This window comes from Ursus maritimus, unplaced genomic scaffold, assembly GCF_017311325.1.
Source record: "Ursus maritimus isolate PB19 unplaced genomic scaffold, ASM1731132v1 scaffold_1, whole genome shotgun sequence".
In the NCBI taxonomy this organism is placed as follows: domain Eukaryota; kingdom Metazoa; phylum Chordata; class Mammalia; order Carnivora; family Ursidae; genus Ursus; species Ursus maritimus.
In genome coordinates this window covers 55,001,881-55,027,588 of record NW_024423343.1, presented here as the reverse complement: position 1 = coordinate 55,027,588, position 25,708 = coordinate 55,001,881, and the positions used below count along the sequence as shown (strand labels likewise).

The 25,708-nt window shown below is 35.0% G+C and overlaps 1 protein-coding gene across 1 annotated transcript in view; it reads left to right on the top strand.

Annotated features, from left to right (window-relative positions):
• Positions 1-25,708, top strand: part of MTX2 (metaxin 2) — a 64,170-nt gene that overhangs the window by 16,239 nt on the left and 22,223 nt on the right. The window contains exons 2-3 of the mRNA XM_040643558.1: positions 8,243-8,290; positions 9,478-9,524. Of these exons, the coding sequence (XP_040499492.1) occupies positions 8,243-8,290; positions 9,478-9,524 (95 nt within the window). The remainder of the gene's footprint in view (positions 1-8,242; positions 8,291-9,477; positions 9,525-25,708) is intronic.

The following is a 25,708-nucleotide window of genomic DNA, read 5'->3' as shown; positions in this document are numbered from 1 at the left end:
ATGTATTCTGGATATAAGATTTATGAGTCTTGGGGAATCTTAGCTGTTACCACTGTCATCACCATTATCATTATCTACCTATGTAGAAGTTTATGTAGTGTTTGACCAGAAGGAGATAGAGTCTCATTATTTTTTAGTTTCATTTGAGGCCTAACATTGTGAAGGGGGTGGTTCTGCCATCTACTAGTTTTCTTGAAATTTGTTTGTTTGCTTTCTGTCCTCTGCTTTCTGAATGGCAGGTTATTAGAACTCATTTGTCTTGCATAGTAATTCTGCTCTACCATTCATTCCTGTACCCTCACTTTGGGTCATTTTAATTGCCCCTATAAAAGGGATCCCAGAGTGTTCCTTAGCCCCTTACACCATGTGAGAACAGAAGTCAGAGACTCAGAAGAGGACCTTCACCAGAACCTGACCATGCTGGCATCCTGATCTTGAACTTCCAGCCTCCAGAACTGTGAGAAAGAAATTTCTGTTGTTTATAAGCCCCCCAGTCTGTGGTATTTTGTTATTGCAGCCCGGATGGACTAGGACAGTACTAGCCTTACCACCATGTTACAGGATGCTTACCTGCCAGTGTTTTTAGGTTAATGGAAGTGGCACCGTGACACTGTACTTCATTTCTCCAACAGGAGCTGTTTTCTGACATGAACATTGATCTCTGCCTATTGAGGTGATGGGAGAATGGTTTTAAACTCCTTTTGTGGGAATAGTCACTTCCTGCTTATACATTCTGTGTAATATCTTTAAACATCCCCTGTGAAACAGTAGCTCAGGGACATTGCTGTTTAATACTTCTTGATCAGTATTTTCTCGGATACGGTGTTACTTTGAATTGTACTGTAGTCTGCAGGTTGAATTGTTTTAAATCTAAGACATAGTTCTTAAAATTCTAGTTTTGGTAAAATCCCATGCCATCATACTGAAAGTCTAAACATCTTAGAAATCTATTTTAAATGAAAGCTTTATATCATAACTACCTAAAACTTGATAGGTGTCTGTGTTGATATCACGGAGATCATCAGCATAGTAATTATGTCAAACTAGTAAACTTATTTCCTTCTTTTCTCTTTGTGTCCTGCAGTAACTTGTCCATGTTTGTGAGCTGCCAAATGCTTTTTTAATATTTTGTTATCTCAGTAGTATTTGCATTTATACCTTTGGTAGAAAGCCACCCAAATTTGGAGATAGGTTATACATGTTTCTTACTCCTTTTGTATAACACTGTCTAAATAGTTTTAGGAAGCTGAAGAGATGACGTCTATGAGCTTTTGGAATCTAGTTGCCTAAGGATAAACTGGGTTTGACTTCATTAGTGCACAAATGATAGGGTTGTGTAGAGTTATTATAGCATTAATCAATTTGATGGATTGGAAATATGACAGTACTGAAGCAGCATGTAATATTAGTGCCTATTATTCTACAAATTATGTCTTCACCTACATTCATATGCCAGAAGAGTCATGTTGTGCATTAAGAATGCCGAACTTAAAAAACAACAAAAGAGGGCACTTCTTTCCATGGCCCTTCTCTTGTCTCTTAGATTAGATCATCAAGAAATAGACTTTGGAATTAGGCTTGTTTATTAGGTCATAGCACTTTCATACTATGGAATACTCTGTATTTAATCGCATAGATAGATTATCTTCCCCTAGAATGACCCAACTTGATACTTGAGAAAATATTGCAGGTAAAATGTAGCATGTGTAAGAGACGTAAGCATGTATATATGTGAATTTATGGGCCAGTAGTTACTTCTCTATAAGTTATAAGGGACTAGTAGTAGATTTTTTTTTGTTATATTGTATTGGTTGATAAAGCTGAAAAATAGTGGGTACCTTAAAGATAATAAATGAGAAGCAAATATGTATTTTGGGGGGCTGTGGGTATTGTTTTACTCTGTGTGCATTTCTAACATTTATTTATTTATCCTTTTATTTTATTTACAGCTTTCAAAAGTGCTAGAGTATGTATCCTCTCTCTCTTTTAAAATTTTATTTATTTTATTTAAAAAAAAAGATTTATCCACTTGTTTCAGAGAGAGAGATAGCATATACACACCAGTAGGGGGAAGGGCAGGGGAAGAGAACCTTCAAGCAGACTCCCTGCAGAGTGCAGAGCCCCATGTGGGGCTCGATCTCACAACCCATGAGATCATGATCTGAGCTGAAACCAAGAGTGGGACGCTTAACCGACTGAGCCATTCAGGCACCCCCTCTCTCTTTTTTTTAAACTTTGTTCTTCTCCAACATAAATACTTACAGGAGTGGAGAAAGTGTCTTTGAAAAATTTAAGAGCACTCATTTGGATAAAAAAACTCCCATTCCACCAAAGACTGAAACTTTAGGAAGTGTCTCTGTTGCTTCTGGTAAAAAAGACACTAAATGTAAAATAACTATGACAATTTTGCCTCTGCAGAATTGGAAAATTGGTAAAAGACTTTCAACAAAGTTTGTTGCATAGAAACTTAGCTATGAGGTGCTCTGATATTTGCTTGATTTCTAGATGTTCTTTTATTTATATCTATAAAATAGGAATATCTTTTTTCTTTATAAAAATAATAAAAACTTTCATGGGTCTTTTGCTAAGGAATAAGAAGTCATTCTAATTTGAGATAATGAATTAATGTGGGTCCACTAAGTACCTTAGAGTAAGTTATTGCTGTGTTATGAAAATGGTATATAGTAGTTTCTTATTAGGAGTTTCTGAAACTCTTTGAGTTTGAAACTCTTTGAAACTCTTGAAATAAAGATGTTAGCTTTAAATGATACTTATACAAGAAATTAAATCTAGCTTAATTTGTATTTCATATTTTAGCTTATATTACTGTAAATGCCACATACAGTTTGGAGCAATTGAGAAATCAAGTCTTTAATAAATAATCTCAGGACCATAGGATTTTTCACATTCTAGGGACTTACCGCTTAGAAAGAGAGATAAGATATTGACAGAATAGAGTAGAAAGTAATATATGATATAAGACAAGTACAAACTGCTATGGACAGTATAGATAAAAGAGAAATTAAGTTTGTTCAGTTCAAAAGCCTTGATGTAGGCGGCATTTAACCTTGGTGTTGAAAAAGGTATAGGATTTGGGTGTGTGGTGGTGCAGGGAGTATTCTGGACAGAGGGGAAGAAGTTGAACAAAGTCACAAAGGTGAGGAAATAAGTATGTAGGGGAAATTTTAGGTACTCTGGTAGGATGGGAGGGTCTTGTTGTACTCTCCCCCCAGCCCCCATTAATTTGTGTGTGTTTTTTCCAGCCTTTTCTCATAATCAAAAAAGATGATTTCACTAGAATAGAGGAGGACTCATCTTTGTTCAAGGGTATGTGAACAGCTGGGTTCCCTGCTAAAATGTCAAATAAGTAGTTATTTAATGAGAGCAGTGTTTTTCAAAGTGGAGTGGGGTGTATGGGAAGAAAGTATTGAAGCTTGGACTTCAATTTATTTTTTGACACTATTTTATGTTTTAATGTATGCTTTATAATATGCATGATTTGTTAGCTTAGGAGTACTGACCATATGATTTCTGAATCTATTTGGGCCTGATGGGGACGTTAGATTTTAAGAAGTGGTGGTGCCTGGGTTAGAGTTGTAGGCTGTAGAAAGGGGAGTACTGAGGTGACATGTCAGATAATTGAGGGCCTTGGGTTAGTCTTAGAAGGGCTGTAACAGTAATATCAATTGGCAACTGTACATTTGGTAGGAAACAAAGAAGCATTTTCAGGTTTATGGTCAGTGCAGAGGTAAATGTATGGAATTAGATTCTGCCAACTATTTAGGCAGCTGTTTGATATTTTTATATTTGTATTATTTGTTGTAGTATTAAGGTTTTCCTGGTCAAGTTTCCCTTTTTCGGCCATGTTGTGTAATTTCCTTATCTTCTCTGCTGCATTGTTAGCCTAAACAGTACAGAATAATAACAGTACTGATAGTGGTAATAATAAAAACATTTATTCAACATTTACTGATTAGGTACTAAGTTCTGGGGATGAAGTGGTAAGCAAAGATCAGAAATAAACACTGGATTCATGGTGTTTATGTTCTATTAGGGGAGGTAAACAATCAGATAGTCCTCAGATCAGTCTGAACTGCTGTCTGTGGTAAGTGGTACAAAGGACAGTGCGTGCTGTCAAGCTTGTAAAGAGAGTGTTTGAACTATTCAGGGAGGGTCAATAAAGGCTTCCCTGAGGACAGGACTGGCTACAGAATGTGTAGGGTCCAGTGCAAAATGATAACATGAGGCCCTTTGTTCAAAAAAATTCCAAAATTGGGGCGCCTGGGTGGCTCAGTTCGTTGAGCAACTGCCTTCGGCACAGGTCATGATCCTGGAGTCCTGGGATCAAGTCCCGTACCAGGCTCCCTGCTCAGTGGGGAGTCTGCTTCTCCCTCTGACCCTCCCCCCTCTCGTGCTCTCTCTCTCTCCCAAATAAATAAAACCAAGAAAAAAAAAATTCCAAGACTAACGGCAGAACATGAAACCCAGTGCGGAGCCCTTCTAAGCACGGCCCTGTGCGGTTGCTCAGGTAGCACGTCCAGGAAGCCAGCCCAACATCTCAGCATGTTTGAGCGGAGACACAGTAGGAGTGGAAGATAGCTCCAGGGCAGAGGATACAGCACAAATGAATCTCCGGGGCAGGAACATGGTGCATGCAGAAACTGGCTGAAGGCCAGTGTGACTGGAGTGTAGAGTAGGCGGAGAGGAGTTACGATGAGGCCAGAAGGCCAGAGAGGTAGAGAGGGTAATGTGTAAGGCCACATTGAGGAATCTGATCTTTATTCTAAGAGCCACACCAGCTGTTGATGTGTGGGAGCCATAAAGTTTACTTTTGATGTGCTAATGATACCAGCGTCTTGCACCTTGATGGCATTGCACAACAGTCTCTTTCAGTTACCATTTCCTAGCAAACTTTTTTTCAGAAGCTTTGAGTTTCACCTTCTATATGTGTTCTAAGGCCGATCTTTGCCAAAGGCAAGCTTAAAAAGGCACCTCACACTGGGAGTGTTTTTGGTGGTAGAAATTGAAAATAGAGTAGAAGAGTCATGGAATTTTATTCACTATTGAATTAGTTTATGGTCTAAAACATTTTAGGTCAATGGAAGTAAAACTAGTAAGAGAAAAATGTTTTATTATTGTTTAAGATGTTTCTTTTTAAATGCTACAGATTTTTAAGGTCTGTTGTTAGCACTATAATTATAAATTCTTAATCTCCCTGTCTTTTTCACACGGTCAGGAGCAAGAGGTGGATATTGACTTGCCTAACCTTGGGACAGAGGAATAAGGAAGCAGTTGCATTTTTGGACTGTGTCTTTCATGTAATAGCGTTCTTAGTAAAGAAAACTTCAATTAATATTATCCAAACCAAGAAATAGGCATTGTTCTTGGTCATGTGTGGATAACAGTGTTCATGATTCATGGATTTACTTATGAAGGCAGTTAATAGAGTTCATTTCCTAGAAAGATACTTGCATGGTTGGTTTGTAGATCCATTGCCATGCCACACAACTTAGGATTTTCACTTTTGGCACTCTATCGTATAACACTCTAGCTGTTTCTTCTCCCATGTCATGTTTAAAATGTAATTATTTGAGCTGGTTCATGTAGGCGATGCACTTAAATCAGTGATGTTTGTATACTTTGAGCTGCTCATGGGTGAGATAGGTAGTTGATCATTCCTTGCATACTGTACCATTTCTTGACTCCTGGTCCATGGATACACTGGAATGCCATGCTGCTAAACGGACATATATCTATAGGGTTATAACAACCTTCTTGCCTTTTCTTTTTAAATGATAGGTTCTATTTGTGAAGATAACATCAGATGTTTTGTCAGAGTTACTTTCTGAGAATTTATTTTCAACAGTATTTTCTAAGTTGGGATATATTTTGTATTCTGGGTCAAGGAAAACATACCCCTTCACCTCAGTTTCCATCTTTAGATTCTTTTTTTTTTTTTGAAGATTTTATTTATTTATTTGACAGAGAGGCAGCGAGAGAGGGAACACAAGCAGGGGGAGTGGGAGAGGGAGAAGCAGGCTTCATGCCGAGCAAGGAGCCCGATGCGGGGCTTGATCCCAGAACGCTGGGATCATGACCTGAGCCGAAGGCAGACGCTTAACGACTGAGCCACCCAGGCGCCCCTAGATTCTTGTTAATAACAGGAATTTTAGTATTCCTAGGCAACTTCCTTATTTTTATTTGTAATCAGGTAATATGTCTCAAGATTTCTTTACTTTCACATATGTTGTTGTATTAGATCCGGAGAATCCGTGGTGGTGGTAATAAATTAACTTTTACTTGGAACACATAAATCGCTGCTCATATGAGAACTCTGCGATATTGCTGAGTAGTAAAGTAGCTTCTGATTAATCAGAGAATACTTAAATTATATGGAGCATATGCTTAATGCTAAGTATATGTTACTCCATTGTTTTGAAAACTTGTAATCCATGTCTAGTACATATAAGACCTAGCTAACCATAAGTTGAAATTACCAGAATATTTAATTAGAACATCCCATTGCTTTAACATAGTTCAATATATTAAGTTGAGTAAAACTTTGATTAGCCAGAATGTTTAGGGAACAGAGTAGTAGGTTTAATCAAATATCCCGTCTTTCTTTCTACACACAGTTAACATATGCAAAACACAGAACAGGGTAGCATATACAGATGGTACGTATCTGTGCCCTCAAGAAACTTAGTTTCAATATCTTTGAAATTTTTGTAAATTTTACTTTTATGCTTTATTGCTTTAATTAGATTTAGATGCATATAATTGAATCTTTTTAAAAATCATTGTATCTTCAGTGATGTGGGATCTTATAACGAATGAACCTTATCGTACTGTTTCTCATACAGATGTAAAAGGTATAGGTGTGCTGACCATACAGTTTATCCTAAAATGTTATTTCTTAGTAATTTGCTGATGTCAGCTTGTTTTTGTTTCCTTGACTTTTATTTTAAAAACTATGTTACACAGGTTAATTGGGTTCTTATGGAAATTCTACTCTGTTAAGCGTTTACAGTAACATACAATAAATATTTAGTTTTACTGCCTTTTTGGTATGTGAGTTGAAATTCAGTAGCTTTTATATATATGTATAATATTATGAGCAACAGGATACAAAATTATGTATGGTGCATTATTTGCTCAAGGTTTTCATGGTATTATCCCTAAATATGAGTCTAATTTTATGTAGCCCAAGCCAAACCAAAAGTAGCATTCATAAAAATATGACCTTTTTCCTTTTCATTCTGAAGTATGAGTAAAAGCAAATTAAAGGGTTCCTCCCCTCCACTCCCTGGACTGTTTAGTGAATCTTAATGCGAGGTTGAGTTATGGTTAAACCTGGCTTCAGGCCTAAAATTAGTTTTACTAACTTTATTTACATTGTAGGTACTTAATGCTTCATAATGCTATTCCACTTTGTTTTTGTGAAGTGGTGGTTATGGGTTCAAGGTAATGGAATGTTCTATAATACAACAGGCTTCTTCTGTATGTTTAAATACTACCAGCTTAGAAGGAAAGATGCATAGCCTGAAAGAGATATATTTGATTCTTTAATATAGTGTTAACCTGTTTGAAAATTGACTTTGTTAATAAAGTTTATAGTAAAATATATTGTTTCACTATTTTTTTGATAGTGAATCAAATTCAGTATTTTATTTTTTTTAAGATTTATTTATTTAAGTAATCTGTGCACCAGTGTGGAGCTTGAATTTACAACCCTGAGATCAAGAATCACATGCTCTTCTGACTGAGCCAGCCAGGCACCCCCAAATTAAGTATCTTATAAGTAACATTTTGGAATGTCTGTGTTTGGAAGCTAAAGGAAGAGTAGCATATAGGCTGTTTTAGTTTTTAAATTTTCACTTTTGATTGGGCAAGATGTCTTCCACCTCTTCTGTCAAAACAATAACAACAACAACAACAACAACAACAATAACAACACTATTCCCTACCAAATAATAAACCAAACATGCACTTAAAAGAACAACAACAATAACAACACTATTCCCTACCAAATAATAAACCAAACATGCACTTAAAAGAAATTATCTAATCCTCTTATACAGGATACCATGCAACCTAAGGTAGTATGATTAGTTGCCGTATTTAAGGTAACCTTTGCAATTGACTTTAATTAAATGCTCTAGGCAAATGTTTGTGCTTATTAATTTGGTTGTTGGTATGTTTTTGCCCTATGTACCTAATTATCACTGCCTTGTTTCCACAGCTGCAGAGCCTTGGCCTGAAAATGCTACCTTATATCAGCAACTGAAAGGTAGGTACTTGTTCACGTTAAAAATGGCTACATATCAAAATGTATCTAGGGGCACCTGGGTGGCTCAGTCAGTTAAGCATTTGCCTTTGGCTCAGGTCATGGATCTCAGTGTCCTGGGATGGAGGCCTGCATCAGACTCCCTGCTCAGTGGGAAGTCGGCTTTCTTCTCTCTCTCCCTTAGCCCCCCCTTCCCGCTCATGCTCTCGGTTTGTGTCTCAAATATATAAATAAAATCCTAAAAAAAAATTTGTTACCAAAAAAACACAACCCCTTAGTAATATCATTTACTTCTGAGAGAACATAAAGAAGGGATTCTCTTGTATAATTTGTCTAAGAGATTTTGCCTAAACTTGTATCTGCCAGTGTAAACCAACTATTCATGGCCTATAAGGTCCTTAGTTTATTATTGACTCATTACATTGGCTGCTGTAGGCAGTGTAAAATGATGTGGTTGCAGGAGCAGTTGGCAGATTTACTGCACCCATAGCTGACGCAGCAGATTTTTGAAGTCCTGTGGTAAAGTGGGCTCTCAGTAAAAAGGAACTGTTAAAATGTATAGGCTAGGATGGTTCAGGCTCCCTTTAGCAGCTCTTCATATATCATCAGATCACATTATGGACCCCATTTGGGGCTCAGCAGCCTGCTGCAGTTGTCAGAAGACTGCAAAGTAATGAAGACTAATAGGCAGCAGCCCTAGTCTTCTAAGCATGGAATTTTTATTGCAGCAAACTTGTCATCTTTCTTTTGTGTGACAGACCTAGACACACTGTGCAATATTAACTGCAGGCTGGTTTTATATGATTTTGAATGCTTTTACTTCTAACTAGAGGGGTTTGAGCCCATACTATTTTACTTAATTTTAACGGAAAGAAGAGGAATAGTATTTCTTGAAAAGTTGAAAAATGAATTTGTTTTTAAGTGAGTGATTTTAATTAAGTATTGTTGATAAAATGCGAAAAAAGATCAAATAGTTTTAGAGGAAATAGTCTATGTTATGTACATATTGTGGTAATCAAAACTATGATTATACAATAAGTATGATCTAGAACTTCATAGTTACTTTGGTGAAAGGCTGTACCTTTTATTTTTAAAAATAGGAATAATGTTTTAAAATAAAAATATTTATAAGTATATTTTGCTTGTTTAGCAATCTTACTTTTGACTCAGATTTCATTGTATTTCCACAGGGGAGCAAATTTTGCTTTCTGACAATGCAGCTTCTCTTGCTGTGCAGGTAAATATGTAAATAATGTAATAATTTTCACTTTGAGTTGCAACTGTTTATTCCCTCTCTGGGCAGTCTGTAATGTTGTATGTATAATTTTTCTGTGTGATTTACCATTATCAATATGATATCTCTTCTGTGAGGTATAATTTTATTATGTAATATTTTCAGTAAATTATTGTCAGTATATAAAATAAAAGTCTTCATTCTTTTGATAAAAATCACTTATATGCTAGATATATTCTCTTAGTAGTTTAGCTTTTGGCTAGATATGATGGTATTGATTATTTGTGGTGATACGTTCATTTTTGGACACAATTATTTTCTAACTTATTTGTAAAGATTTATTTACCACATATTTTTAAGCATCATTCTTTCACTGTGCTCATTCTAGCCTAATCCATTTGTTAATCTTGAAGCAGACATACTCTTCTCTAGCTATTCCTTGTATATTTATTGATTACATTAGTGTCTCTTATTCCCAAACCACTTATTGAATGCAATAGCTCCTCACATTGAATATCATAGTTGTGTAATCCAAAAAAGGTTAGTGGTCCTGTAAACTTCAAACTGCACCACAGGAAGAATAGAATACTTACGGATTTTTTGCTTTAAAAAACGAATACAACACTGTATATTAACTAACAGGAAGAATAGAATACTTACGGATTTTTTGCTTTAAAAACAAATATAACACTGTATATTAACTAACTGGAATTAAAATAAAAACTTAAAAAAAACCCAAACCCTTACAGATACTGCTAAAGGGCTCTATATAACCTTCACCAATTCTGTTTCCCTCTCCTTTCTTTTTCATTATCCTGAATTTGCTTATCATATGATGGGACTATAGATAACTTATGCATACATAAAAAGGGAACAAAAATAACTAGTATTAAAGATTGGTTTTTTAATTCATGTAAATTTAACAAATTGTGTATGTTGTTTGTTTTTTTTGGTACTGACTTTGTTTTTTATGTTTGCCCATATTGATAGATATACCTCTGATTTACTCATTTTTATTGATGTATGTTTTCCCACTGTACGAATACACCACAATTTACTTAAGAGAAAGGGAGAGAAATATTTACCGGAGATTATAGAATTAAAATTATTCAAATGTTTTGCATATTTAGCTGTTATTTATTTAGTTAGCTTACATAGTTTGAATCACAAAGAGGATTTTATTGTGCAGCACTAAAAGATAACTTAGAAACCTAAGACATATGGCATTTTTGGAGATGGGACTATGAGCTTCTGGAGGACAGAAAGAAAGGCAGGAGAGAAGCCTGTGAGCTTTTGCTGTGTTCTAGGCATGATGGTAAGCACTTGGTCATCTCACATTTTTTTATTCAACTTGATATTCTCTGCATTTAGTTTCTGTGTCTGATAGCATGTCATTAAGTATATCTTTGCTTTCATTAAGGTAGGGAAAGAAGGAAAAGATGGAAAGAAATGTATTTGGACAATAATTTATTCATATGAGTATCTATGGGTATCTTTAAGTTTCTTTCTTTTAGATATATTTTAAATCTTTTTACCAAAAATGTAATTACATATATTTTATTTATTTACCTTTGTTTTATCTTTATTTTTAAAGATTTTATTTATTTGAGAGAGAGAGAGAGAGGGAGAGCACAAAGAGAGAGGGAGAGGGAGAAGCAGACTCCCCACTGAGCAGATAGCCTGTTGTGTGACTTGATCCCAGGACCCTGAGATCATGACCTGAGCTGAAGGCAGACGTTTAACCAACTGAGCCACTCAGGCGCCCCCCTTATTTTATCTTTAGATACTACTATTATAACTAGTGTATTTTTTCCCTTATGTTAACTTTTGAGAAGCAGAAGTTCTCAGTTGATTATATGCAATAAATGTGGACTTTATACTGCTATTAATCATTTTTTTTCTTTTTTTAGGTGAGGGTGAATTTAAATTTAGCTTTCAGATACTAATAACAGAGCAGATAGCATACAAGATGTACTCGGTAAATGTTGAGTGAAAGGTTTATAAGTGTGGTAAAAGCAATTTTGCCTGATAACTGAAAGCACAAGCAAATTAATTTACTGTGTATAAAATAGTATTTTCAGTGTTTATCTTTTGAAAAAATAGCTTCATAACACCGTGAATATTTTTGTTGAAGCAGTAATTCTTAACCCTTTTTTAATTGCCATTTTTGGGATAACTTAGGACCTCGTGAAAACTGGACAACATTTCTCCAGAAAACATTCCAGCACCCACACACAAATAGACACATACCTAAGCAATTCTGCATATGGGTTCAGGGGGTTTACTGATCTTGCTGAAGCTATTTGGGGGTCCCCTGTGAAAAGACCCTAATTTTCACCAAGTAGAAAGGTATTTTGAGAAGGAATAGCGCAGTGGTTCTTAACTGAAGGAGATTTCTACCCGACAGAAGACATTTGACAGTGTTTAGACATTTCTCGTTGTCATAACTGTTGGGGAGGGTGCTGTTGGCATCTACTGGGTAAATGCCAGGGATGCTGCTAAACGGCTTACAGTGCACAGGGCAGTCCCTCCACAACAAAGAATTACCCAGCCCCAAAGGTAAATAGTGTCAATGTTGAGAAGCCCTGGAATGAATTAGTTTTCAGTACAAACCAAGATACCGGTATGTTACCATTAAAAAAAAATAATGTTTTAAGTAGTCTGGGGAAGGGAAGAAAAAAGAAATCTTAGTAATTTATTTAGCAACTCTGTTTTTATGGTTCCTATTAATTTACTGTCTCACCATAGCTTCTCAAATCATAGTTGTAATTAACAATAAAACCAGAAAAAAAAGAATCTTTTAAAATGCAGAATTTGCTTAACCATTTCAATTTTTTTGTTATCCTACATATGTCACTTAGATGATAAATTAACCAGCATATATTAAAAATTCTTAGTTTTCTTCAATATTCTTTGACTTGACAGCTGATAGTAGCCATGACTATAAATGTGACTTTTCCAGATATCTGATGTAAACTTTATGGAGTAATTTTCTTCTATATAGTGGACCAGTATCCGTTTAGAAGAATCAGTTAAATGTGTAAAATTGATCAAAACAATGTGACAGGTATCCATAAACTGGATATATTTTCTAGAAGATACCAGATATCAAGCATCAGATATTTTAATAGTCTGCCAGTTAAGCCATCAGGAAATTTAAATTTTACCTACCACATAGACTTGGCATTTATTATATTCCTGGAACTAAGTGGTTAGATCTTTTTTGATTAAAGGAACCCTTATGATTTCAGTTTAAAAGAAAATAAATTTTTTTCCCATGGCTGTTATTTCCTCGTAGATTTGCTTTTCCCCCCTCATCCACAAAGTATTGGTATTACCTGAAATGTTTGTTTAGTCATATAACAATCTTGTATGTTGAATGTAATGAAGTATTAGTGTAGCATGTTCCTGTGGTTCTCATGAGTAGGGTGTGTGTGCACGTGTGTAGCAGGATGTGCGTACATATGTAATCAATCTGTGCGGGTGTGTAATTGGGAAAAGAACTTTGATAATAATTCTCTGTTACTGAACAGGCAAATCCACCGAGAGAGAAAGTATATTAGTGCTTGCCAGGAGCTGGGGAGAGGTAGAAATAGGAAGTGAGAAGTATTGGGAATAACAGTTAATGGGTACAGGGTTTCTTTTTGAGGTGATGAATATGTTCTAAAATTAGACAGTGGTGATAGTTGAACAATTTTATGAATATACTAAAAATTGAACTGAACACATTAATAATATGAATTGTATGGTATATAAATTATATGTCAATAAATCTGTTATTTTTTAAATTAAAAAAAAATAATTCTCTGTTACTAGTCTCTTACCTCCTAAACCTGAACCACTGTCCAATAGGTATATAATGTATATAATGTTGGCCTCATATGTAGTTACAAATTTTGTAGTAGTCCCATTAAAAAACGTAAAGAGAAACAGATGAAATGAATTTTAATCATGTTTTATTTAACCCAGTTTATCCAAAAGTTATTATTTTAACATGTGATCAGTACAAAATTTATTAATGGGATGTTTTACTTTTTCTATATTAGGTTCAAAATCTGATGTGTATTTTACACTTAGAGCGCATCTCGATTTGTGCTAGCCACATGGCTCTTGTACTGAAAAGCGCATGTCTAGAAATACAATATGAGCAAATATATATGAACTCCCCTTCAGTTTTTCTGAGTAAAATGTCTTATTTTCTTGAAGAAGTTTATGACTTTACTGATTTGGTATATGCTGTCTTTTCTCGCACCTTCCACAAGTGAAATGGGAGTTGGTCTCTTCCAAATACCGTGTACCTTAGGCATTACTCTTTGTTCCTCATCCGTAAAACGGAGATATAATAGAAGCTATTTTATTAGATGTCATGAGGATTGGATGTGTTAATATATATAAAGTACTTAGAAAAGTACTTGGCACAATGTAAATATGCAATGAGTGTTGATTATTATTTTCTTCTCTCCTATTCATTGACAGAAGTGTGGATAATCAGTGTAGCAGGAGGAATGGAAGCTTGCAGGCTTTATAATGCCTAAACACACTGAAGTAATTAAAATAAATGTTAGGTTTAAGAATTTTTTTGGAGGGGTGCCTGGGTGGCTCAGTCAGTTAAGTGTCCGACTCTTGATTTCGGCTCACGTCATGATCTTGGGGTCCTGGGATGGAGCCTTGTGTCGGGCTCTGCACTCAGTGTGGGAGTCGGCTTGTCTCTCTCCCTCCACCTCTGCTCCTCCCCTAGCTTGCGTGCTCTCTCTCTCAAATAAATAAAATCTTAAAAAAATTTTTTTTGGGGGGGACATATTTAGATTTGTGTGAACATTGTTAATTTTTGAATTCATTCATGCCATACCTAAAAGTTAATGTTGAATATTTTAGTTCAAAGTATTTTTTAAAAAAATGCTGAATAAGATTTGTTTTAAAAGTGAGTTTTTATTGACTACTTTTATTGTTTAAGGCATTCTATTGAGAACGTTTATGTGAAGTATCTCATACAATCCTTATCATAACCATGGTGGAAGGGACTATTATGAACCTCATTTTAGAGATGTGGAAACTGGAACTAAAGAGAGCTTTGCCCAAGGTCATAGAGCCCACAGAATGTGGAGGTGAACAGACAGTAACAACAATAATGGTTGAGTACCTACCATGTGCTCATCACTGTGCTGAGCCCCTAATTCTTATTAACTCATTTAATCCTTAAGACAACTTAAGGGGTAGGTGGTGTTATAATCCGCATTCTGCAGGTAATGTTAGTAAGAACAACAATAGTAACTGAAGCTAAAATGTACACAGCACTTACTCCATGTGCCAGGTCTTGTTAAATGTACCTTACATGTCATAGATAATTTTCACACACAGCAACTCTAGGAGGTGGGTAGTAGTATTCCCATTTTACAAATTAGCAAGTTAAAGTGGAGAGGTTAAGCAAGTGGCTCAGACTTACACGGGTGGTAACTTGGCCGAGATGGAATGCAAACCCAGGGAGTCTAGAGTCAAGAATTCATGCTTGTAACACTTTGTTGCGTATCAGTTCAGTCCAGAGACACAGATCTTTGAATTTTTGTTTAAAAACAAGTGGACATTTAATTCAAAATCATTTCTGACATTTCCTAGCAAATTATATCTTACAATTTATAGATTACTTTAAGATGTGAAAGATAAACGTGTCTCAGCTTTTGGATCTCTGAAATGTGATAAAGGCAGTCTTACCTATATTATCAGTTATTGTGAAGCTCAAGTTAAATAATAAATGAGAAATTCTTTTGAAAAAAATGAAAGCAATAGAAATACAAGATGATGTTGAATGTTGAATTAGTGCCTGTATACATATTTTATGAATGTATATAATAAAATTGTTACTTTGTAAGTTTTAGAAAGGATGTTGTTTTTTATAGGAAGCCAATTAAAAAGAAACCTATTTTCCCTTTTTGTATGGCTTAATCTTTTGTAAAAGCTTGAATTTATTTTAGGAGATAGTCTCAAACTGATGATCATTAATAGAATGCTGCATAAAAGAGAATGCTACTTTTTACTTACTCAGTTTTTATATTCACTTCCAGTAAGAGTAACATTTAAGCTCAGATTAAGGGAAATATCACTATTTTACTTAATATTCTCATTTCCCCCTACTTTTTTGTGAATGAATACTCTGTCTCTAAAAATGAAAGGGCAGACAACAAAAAAACTATTTTTTTTCTGTGGAATATGTTGTATCATTTAAAAAAGTCAGCATTTTTATGGGCCTATTAATTCTGGGCCATGAATACTTACATGTCAGATCTGCTGATAAATTGTTAGCTGACCCTTGCTTTTTCCTTTTAGCAAATGATGCCTTTTAGGTAGACATATTAATTAGGAGTTAAATGATAATATCCTCCTGTAGTGATTGGGAAGAGCAGGAGAGAGGAGTATCTCTCTCCTTTGGACTGCGAGTCAATTGTGCCATTGGAGAAATAACAGTGATTATGAAAATACATCCGCTGTAAGATGTCAGGTCATTCAGATGGCTGCTGCGGACAGCTTACCTTGACAATTGTAGAGGAAGTGATTTGAATTTTCAGTGTGGTTAGATACATTTTTTTCTTTAAACAAGTTGTTCATGGTTGTATGCAGTTTTTCTAAGTGTCTGTTCAAACCTGATAAAAATACAGGTAGGATGCCACCAGTGTATATGTTCTAATAGAGAATTAAGAGAATACTGTTTTATGAAAAACATTTTTAAAATGATGTAACTTAAAGTTTCATAGAGCGTAAAAGTTTTTTGAAGTTTGTTCATCCCTCCATTTTGATCATCCTCTATAAAATGAAGCTTTTGTATTTACTTTCAGGATTAAAAGAAGGAAAGAAAAGCTTAGAGGTAGAGAGAATTTAGGGCACATTTATTACATAAGGGGACTTGTAAAATCCTTTTCAATATTTTAGTAAAATGAGAAAAATGGAGGCTGTAGGATTTTTTTCTTGATATCACTGAGTTTAAACTTCAGTTTCATTCTTCAGATTGAATGTCTTGTATCACCTTTTATATACCAGCAGTATTAAAGTATTTTGGTGATGGGGGCGCCTGGGTGGCACAGCGGTTAAGCATTTGCCTTCGGCTCAGGGCGTGATCCCTGCGTTATGGGATCGAGCCCCACATCAGGCTCCTCTGCTATGAGCCTGCTTCTTCCTCTCCCACTCCCCCTGCTTGTGTTCCCTCTCTCACTGGCTGTCTCTATCTCTGTCGAATAAATAAATAAAATCTTAAAAAAAAAAGTATTTTGGTGATTTGTGCTTATAAAACTTGGAAGGATTTAAATATATAAAATATGATCTTCAGAAAAGATAATTTATATTGAGATAATTAAAACTGAATTTAAATTACAAACAGATTAAAAACATTTTCAGTATTAATATGAATTCCTCAACATAAATGATATGTATGGTATATACAGAGCATTTAAATTAGTCTTAAAGGATTTGTGAAATGAAGCATATTCAGAATAGAATAAGGTGGCTATTAATGTTGTCATTTTTATGGCAAAAATGGACAAGGCAAGAAACAACAATTGTTGGAGAGGATGTGGAGAAAGGGGATCCCTCCTACATTGTTGGTGGGAATGCAAGTTGGTACAGCCACTCTGGAAAACAGTGTGGAGGTCCCTTAAAAAGTTAAAAATTGAGCTACCCTATGATCCAGCCATTGCACTACTGGGTGTTTACCCCAAAGATACAGACGTAGTGAAGAGAAGGGCCATATGCACACCAATGTTCATAGCAGCAATGTCCACAATAGCTAAATCGTGGAAGGAGCCGAGATGCCCTGCAACAGATGACTGGATTAAGAAGTTGTCCATATATACAATGGAATATTACTCAGCAATCAGAAAGAACGAGTTCTCAACATTTGCTACAACATGGACGGCACTGGAGGAGATAATGCTAAGTGAAATAAGTCAAGCAGAGAAAGACAACTATCATATGATTTCTCTCATCTATGGAACATAAGAACTAGAATGATCAGTAGGGGAAGAAAGGGATAAAGAAATGGGGGGGTAATCAGAAGGGGGAATGAAACATGAGAGACTATGGACTATGAGAAACAAACTGAGGGCTACAGAGGGGAGGGGTGTGGGGGAATGGGATAGGCCGGTGATGGGTAGTAAGGAGGGCACATATTGCATGGTGCACTGGGTGTTATACACAACTAATGAATCATTGAGCCTTACATCGAAAACCGGGGATGTACTGTATGGTGACTAACATAATATAATAAAAAATCATTATAAAAAAAAAAGTTGTCATTTTTAGTAAATAGTGAAATAAAATAGTTTTGTAAGATGATGGTTTGCTAACATAAGTACCTATTTAACTTAGAAAAAATGTACTTTCCTGCAGTCAAGAGAGATTGCAAGTTAGAATATCAACCATAGACTTTTCTGTTTAAAAAGTAAATAGCGAGCAGGATTTTAAAATTTGTTGCTGTTAAACAGAACAATGAAGACATAGCAGTAAGATGAAAAAATGACAGTCTATTTTTTAAACAGCAAAGGGCTAGAATTCTTCATTATTAGATATACAGTATCAGCATAATCGATCTAGCAGCATTATATTTGAGCTGAAAATACACTTAAATTTGAGGCCATACACTAGCCTGTGTGAACGAAACATCTTTCATATAGTTCTAAGATGAAATTACCCTTGAATGAATAGCATCTTCATTTATCTTCAAACCTCTTCTGTGCTCTTAGTGTATCTACTCTTTCAACATTCCACAACAAGAATTACATTACACCATTATACCAGAGTACTGCAGTGTGAAATAGATTGGTTTGGAAAATGAACCTGGCTTTGCTATAAATTACATTCTCAGGTACAAAGGAATTTGTTATTTTGTTTAAAATAGTCACAAATATAATTAAGGTCTTAATTTATGTTAAACTACAAATATGGCTATTACTTTAACTGGATTAGGAACTTAGAACTTAATCTGTCACTTCAAGAATGATACCTAACACTTTTCATTTGTAACCTTAGATACATTATTTCAATTACAGGGTCTGCAGCTGTTTGATATAAAAAATGAATCATTTTGTAGGTAGATTTGTTCATGGTTTTTAATTTTAAAACATGCTTCTTCAGTAAGGTGGAAAATAATTCTTTGGTTGTCGTCACAGATTTTCTTTTGTGTCCTGGTAAAATAAGATATGAATTAAAATTCAGAACCATTTTCATTTTGTGCCCTGAGAATAGTATTGCTTGCTTTAGAACAGTCCTTAGTGAATTCTTATGTGAAATATTTCAAATTTAATTATGAAATGAATCGAAGCTTTGTCCTGAAGAGGAAAACCCAAGGTCTGCTCTCTAAGGATAGCTTTACATGGTTAGACTGAAAATAGCTTGTTCCCTACCTAGAATTTGGATAACTTTGTTAATGGGATCTCCATACATTTAGAAGCTATGTTTGTAGTCACTTAAATTCCACAGTATTAAGCTGTGTAAGGTACTTAATCTTTTAAACATTCAAGAATTCTTTAAAATTTTGTATTTTTATATTTTTATTGGCAAGCAATGTTGATTTTATTGCTTAAATGCAAAGAGCATTCTTATGTATTTAACTTGTAAGACAAGTAAATGTTCATTTTGTTTTTGGCATGAAGAAGAGGAAAGAAGATAGTTGGTGCTGTTTATTGGTAAATGATCCAGTATTCAGTTACTATTAGTTTATCAAAATGAATACATTTTATATCCTTGCCATCTGCTTATCCTAAGCCATTTAGCTTATCCTAAGAATTTAAAATTTGTTGGAGCTTTTTTTGTTGTTATTTTTCTCAGTTGGGAATATTTATCTGTAAATAATAAAACACTCATTATAGGAGCTGAAAAAAGTAGTTTCCTTTTTTTACTCCCAAACTGTTCATTACTGAGTGCCAAGTATTTGACTGGTGTTGCTTTAGCTTCTTGGGTTATAGGAATTATTCTCTGTGCCTTTGACTGTTTTATAGCTCCTTATACTTAATATTGACCTTACAACTTACTTTTATTTATATTTAATTCTAACAGGGAGAGCTTGTATCTTGTCCTATTCTGCTTATCTTTTTTTGTGGCTTTCTTTCTGAACTTGATTTTTTTTCTACAGCTGTCAGGTGTTGATGTATCTAAAGTTGAGTCAGATATTCCAAAAATAGTTATCAGGTGAGAGTTGTGTTAAGGATCTGTTCTCTGATGTGATCTGTCTCATATGTGCTCTCAATAGCATTTCATGTTTTGATAGCAAATTTGCTCTATTTAAAGCTATTTATGCTCATTGAATTGTGGTTTCTGATAATTTTTTAAGTTAAATTCCTGTTACCATTTTTCTAAAACATTATCTCCTTATCGATGTATTTGTCATTTTATTGATTTTTAAAAATAACTCTGAATTTAACAGCAGTTACATCTAACTTTTTCATGCAGTGGGCTTTGGTTCCATAAAATAACAAAATATGAATCTTTGTCGTAGCTTACTAGTTTTCTACAAATTTAGGTATGTTTTCATTTATTATTGTGAATATCTATGGCTTAGTCATTGAGCAAATGTTACATGAGAGCCTATAGTATGCTGAGGATAAAGTAGTAAACAAGATAGACGTGGTCAGTGTGTGCTAAGAGAGCTTACAGTCTGGAGGCCTTTTATCAGTTCATATATCAGTTTCATCAGTATGTGTGACTTTGAAAAATTATTCATAAAGTATAAGTTTATGTTAATACCAAAACGTTTTTATTCACTTGTTTTTGCCTTGTTTAAAAGATTTTATATAAGGTATATACTGCGATCATAGGAATCATATTATTTACTCTTTACCTTATTCTTTTAAAAAGTACTTTTGGTTATGTTCTCTTATTTATCCTTTTAATATCTATTTAGGGATTTTTAAAAATCTTACGCACAGTTTTACTGTTTTGATAATAAAGGAAATTAATTACCTTTTTCTCTTAAGGAGGTGCTAAAGGGTAATAAGCGAAGTCAGCTTTCTTTTGAAATAGGTGAACATAGGGGTACAGATATCTTTTTGAATTAGTGTTTTTGTTTTCTTCAGATAAATGTCCAGGAATGGAATATACCGGATCATATGGTATTTCTGTTTTTAATTTTTTGAGGAACCTCCATGCTGTTGTGCATAGTGGTTGCACCAGTTTTCATTCTTACCAACAGTACGTGAGGGTTCCCTTTTCTCCACATCCTCACCAAGACTTTTTATTTCTTGTCTTTCTGATACGAGTCATTCTGACAAGTGTTAAGGTGATAAATCTCATTGTGGTTTTGATTTACATTTCCCTGATGATTAGTGATGTTGAGCCTCTTTTCATGTGTCTGTTGACCATTTTTATGTCATCTTTGGAAAAATATCTGTTCAGGTCCTTTGCTCACTTTTTTTTTTTTTTAAAGATTTATTTATTTATTTATTTTAGAGAGAGAGAAAGAGTGTGCACGCGTGCCTGCGCAGGTGTCTACACAAGCAGGGGAGAGGGAGATGGAGAGAATCCCAAGCAGACTCCCTGCGGGGTGCAGAGCCCAAGGTGGGGCTCAGTCTGACGACCCTGAGATCATGACCTGAACCAAAATTGAGTCAGACACTTAACCGAGTGAGCCACCCCGACATCCCCTTCTGCTCACTTTTTAACCAGATTATTTGGAGTTTTTTTGGGTGTTAACTTATGTCAGTTCTTTTTATGTTTTGGAAATTGACTTTTCAGTTTTTAAACTTGGTGGGCCATAGATGCAGGGGACAGTAGAGATCAAAGATAACAACTCTTCTTGGTTGTGTTTTTATTCTGCATAATAATTACAGTTCTACCCTTTTCTTAACACCTCAGTATTACCATACTTGCAGGAAAATATTGACAAAAATTATACTGATTTGTAGGTACTTTTGTCACCTTTTCCACAAAAGAAATGGGGATGGCCTTTAATAAAGGTTGGGCTTCTCAACATTTGAGTAGAATTGCTTATATGGTTTCAAAGCATATAACTGTGCCTTAGGGACCAGGTCTTTGAAAAGAGAGCTGAGTTGTCTGCCAAGTGATATTAAAGTCCATCTTAAAGACTCCCAAGTCTCCCTCTTCCCACCCAAACCTGCTCATCCCACAGTTTTTCCTATTTTGGTAAATGGCGGTTCCACCATTCTAGTTGTTTATGTCAGAAACTTTGAGCCTTCTTTGAAGTCCTCTTTTTCCAATATTCACATCCAGTTGTCAGCAAAACCTTTTGGCCCTAGCTTAAAAATACAGCCAGAATCTGACTTCTTTTTCCCTTCAGCACTCTTGTCTTGATTCAGGCCACCATCATTTCTTGCCTGGATTGTTGCAGAATCCTTTTAACTAGTGCTTCTGCTTCTGTTCTTCTACTCTCTACAGTTTAATCTCTGTATAGCTGCTTGTAATCCTTTAAAATGTTAGTCAGATTCTAGCAGTCTTCAGCTCAACACCTTCGTATGATTGTTCATCTCACTCAAAGTAAAGGTCAGAATCCTTAAAATTATCTGTAAGTCCTGCATGATTTCCTGGTCATCTTTGATGTCATCTCTTAACCACTCACTTCCTTAATCTGTACTGTCAGACTGGTCTTGTTCCTCAGACACACCAGTTGAAGCATAAGACTGCATCAGCTCCTTTGAACCTGGACTGCTCTTCTCTTAGATTATACATGGCTTACTCCCTAACTTTCTTCAGGTTTATGCTCAAAATGTTACCTTACTGGTGGGCCCTTATCTGACCACTCTACATATAAGAGCAGGACCTTCAGACTGCTTTGTATTTCTAAGTAGCAGGGATCACCATACATAATTTCTAGCTTATTTGCTTATCGTCTGTCTCCACTGGAATGTAAACTCCATGAAGGCCTAGATTTTATGTTCACTGCTCTATGCTCAGTGTCTAGAACAGTCGTGATACATAGTACCTGCTTAGTAAATCTGTATCAAGTATGTGGATGAATGCATAAATGCTTTCCATTCATTCTTCTAGATAATCAGAGTTGTGTTTGCCTATCGAGTTAGTTCACAAGAAGCTATGCATTGGACCAAATAAATTAGCCTTTTTCAGGCCTTATTGAGTTGTGTTTTAATGTTTTTAATCTTTTGCTCCAGGGCTTTAGAAGAAAAATAACACAAAGAGCAGTTCTGCATTTGGCCTGTGTTGTCTCATGTCATTCAGTAGCCCTTACAGAAGATTCCAGATGAGAAATGTCTTTTGGAGTTTAGTATGAGAAGTTCAGTTGAGGACTGAGTGACCCCATTCTCTTTTGAAGACTGCAAATATTTCATTGATGGATTCACTGCAGTTTATAGAATCAGTCTCTTATTGATGAACATTAGGCTACTGTTATTATAATATTACAAGTATACTACAAGTAGGGCTTAGGCATGAATATCATTACATATATCTTATAAAATTTTATGCAGATATGTTCATATACTTCAAGCAGTACAATTGTGGGGTCAAAGGATATGTACATTTAGGATTTTTGTAGCTGTTGCCAAACTAACCTTGAAAAAGATTGCATTGATTTATACTCCAGCCACTGGTTGAGTATAAATTTTGGGTTTTGAATTTTGACTAAGCAGTCTTTTAAAAAATGTTTTTATTATCAGAAGTTTCTGTTGCTTCATTAAAGAAATTCACATAGGATTAGAACTAGAAGATTTACTGAGTTTTAGACTTCTTTAGTCTTCGTTTTGTGATTTGATGTATTTTCAGATTTTCATGTTTGTTCATTCATTCATTGAGCTGATAATCATTATCTGGCACATAACTGGGAATTACAGTAGTAAATGCTAGTTTTAGAAGACAGGTATCTGAAAGGAGAAGCAAGAAGCATCAGAAGCTTGCCCTCATGTTACTGAAAGATGTATAGGATCCCTGTCTGTATTCCTGATATTCTGTTATCTACAACATTTGAAAGGGTTTTCCCAACATTTAAACTGCTAGTTTTATAATCTAATCAAAGCAGTGGCATTATTATTCACAATAACAACTTTTGAATTTAGGATTTAAGGTATTTTTGTAAGGATCGAATTGGCTGGTAACATAGTTCTTGTTCTTTATACTTTTGCTTTTGCTTTCACTTATGTGCAAATAAAATATATTGTATTTTTCAAAATCATTCTTTACAAAAAAATCTGAGCCATGGTTCCCAGAAGATATGATTCAGAAGTAATTACCGAAGAAATAGAATTTAGAATCTTCATGGAATTTTGTAGGTGTCATCTTCTGGGATTGTTTCTAGAATTTCTCTGATTTAAAAGTTCTCAGTGAGGGGCGCCTGGGTGGCACAGTGGTTGAGCGTCTGCCTTCGGCTCAGGGCGTGATCCCGGCGTTGTGGGATCGAGCCCCACATCAGGCTCCTCCGCTATGAGCCTGCTTCTTCCTCTCCCACTCCCCCTGCTTGTGTTCCCTCTCTCGCTGGCTGTCTCTATCTCTGTCGAATAAATAAATAAAATCTTAAAAAAAAAAAAAAAGTTCTCAGTGAATGCTCTTTCTAAAGAATTCAGAGAACAGAAAAATATATAATCCTTTTGTATTTACTTTTTTCCTTCCTCATAATAATGGTTGGTGACATTGTATATCCTTTTTAGCTCGGAGTTAGGAATTTTAGAATCAAATTTGCTACCTTATTAATAGACATTTGAATTGTTCCCAGTATTTGATGATTATGGATCAGACTGCTATGAGCATTGCTGTACATGTAAGTTAATGACTATATGCCCTTTTTTTGGGGGGGGGGTGTATTTCTGGGAATGGAATTGTTGGCTGATAGGGTAGGCATATGCTTAGTAGTAATTACCAAACAGTTTCAAGGTGGTTGGATTAATTTACACTCCCACTTGTAATGTGTATGAAAGGCTTGTCTCACACACACACACACACACACACACACACACACACACACAGAGTCTGCTGTCCCACCCTTACCCCATCCTCAAATCTGGATACCCACAGACAACCAACTTTCAATTCTTTTAGCTATATTATTTTTCCAGGTATTTACCTCTGTATTTTTAAGATACTTGTGTTACTATTTCATTTAAAAATTTTAAAGTATCTATTGAATTACACTATGAAATTCCCCGCTTACAACTCACTTTTTTCTCCTTCCCCATCTTCCCAATTGTGTTCTCACTTTTTTGTTAAGTTAATACTAATACTTAGTATTTATATTATAATTAGAATGTAAATATTGATCTCAGTTGAGTAGCTCAGTGTTCTATGAACATATTCTTTCTGTATGATTTCCCCCCTCAGGTTAGTAATTGCTTTATTTAATTCATTTGGGTGGTGTTCTCTCCTAAACTCTAACTGAACTATAATGCTTTCCCTCACAATGCTCAAATACATCAGATTCTTTTTTTTCTTTTTTCTCAGAAATACTACCTTTGAAACTTATGTTCCTTCTACTCTAATTGGAATAGTTCTTTTCTCTGCTGGCATCAGAGCTGTTTTCTTATGACTGCTATTCATCATCCAGCGAATTCTTTTTGCTTTTCTTTTATGTTGGATCCCTTATTCTCTGGATCCCATATTCTTTTTTTTTTCTTGGTTTATTATTTTTATATTATATTATATATAATATATATTTTTATATATTATATATAATAATATATACTATATTATTATATATAATATATATATATTTATTATTTTTATTTTGTGCAGCACATTTTTCCTTAGCTTCCTGAGAAGGGAAATAAAAATTTAAAGACCTTGTTTAGATGATACTATTTTTATTCTTTCTTTCTTTCTTTCTTTCTTTCTTTCTTTCTTTCTTTCTTTCTTTCTTTCTTTCTTTCTTTCTTTCTTTTTAAAGATTTTATTTATTTATTCGACAGAGATAGAGACAGCCAGGGAGAGAGGGAACACAAGCAGGGGGAGTGGGAGAGGAAGAAGCAGGCTCACAGCGGAGGAGCCTGATGTGGGGCTCGATCCCGGACCGCTGGGATCACGCCCTGAGCCGAAGGCAAATGCTTAACCGCTGTGCCACCCAGGCGCCCCTATTTTTATTCTTTCTTTACACTTGACCAATACCTTGGCCACATGTAGAATCTTAGTTGGCAAGATTTTTTTCTTAGTATTTTGAAGGCCTTGTATTACCATAAAGCTTTCAGAGTTACTATTGAGACATGAATGTCATCTATTTGCTCAGTCCTTTGTATGCTTCACTTTTCATTTTTCTT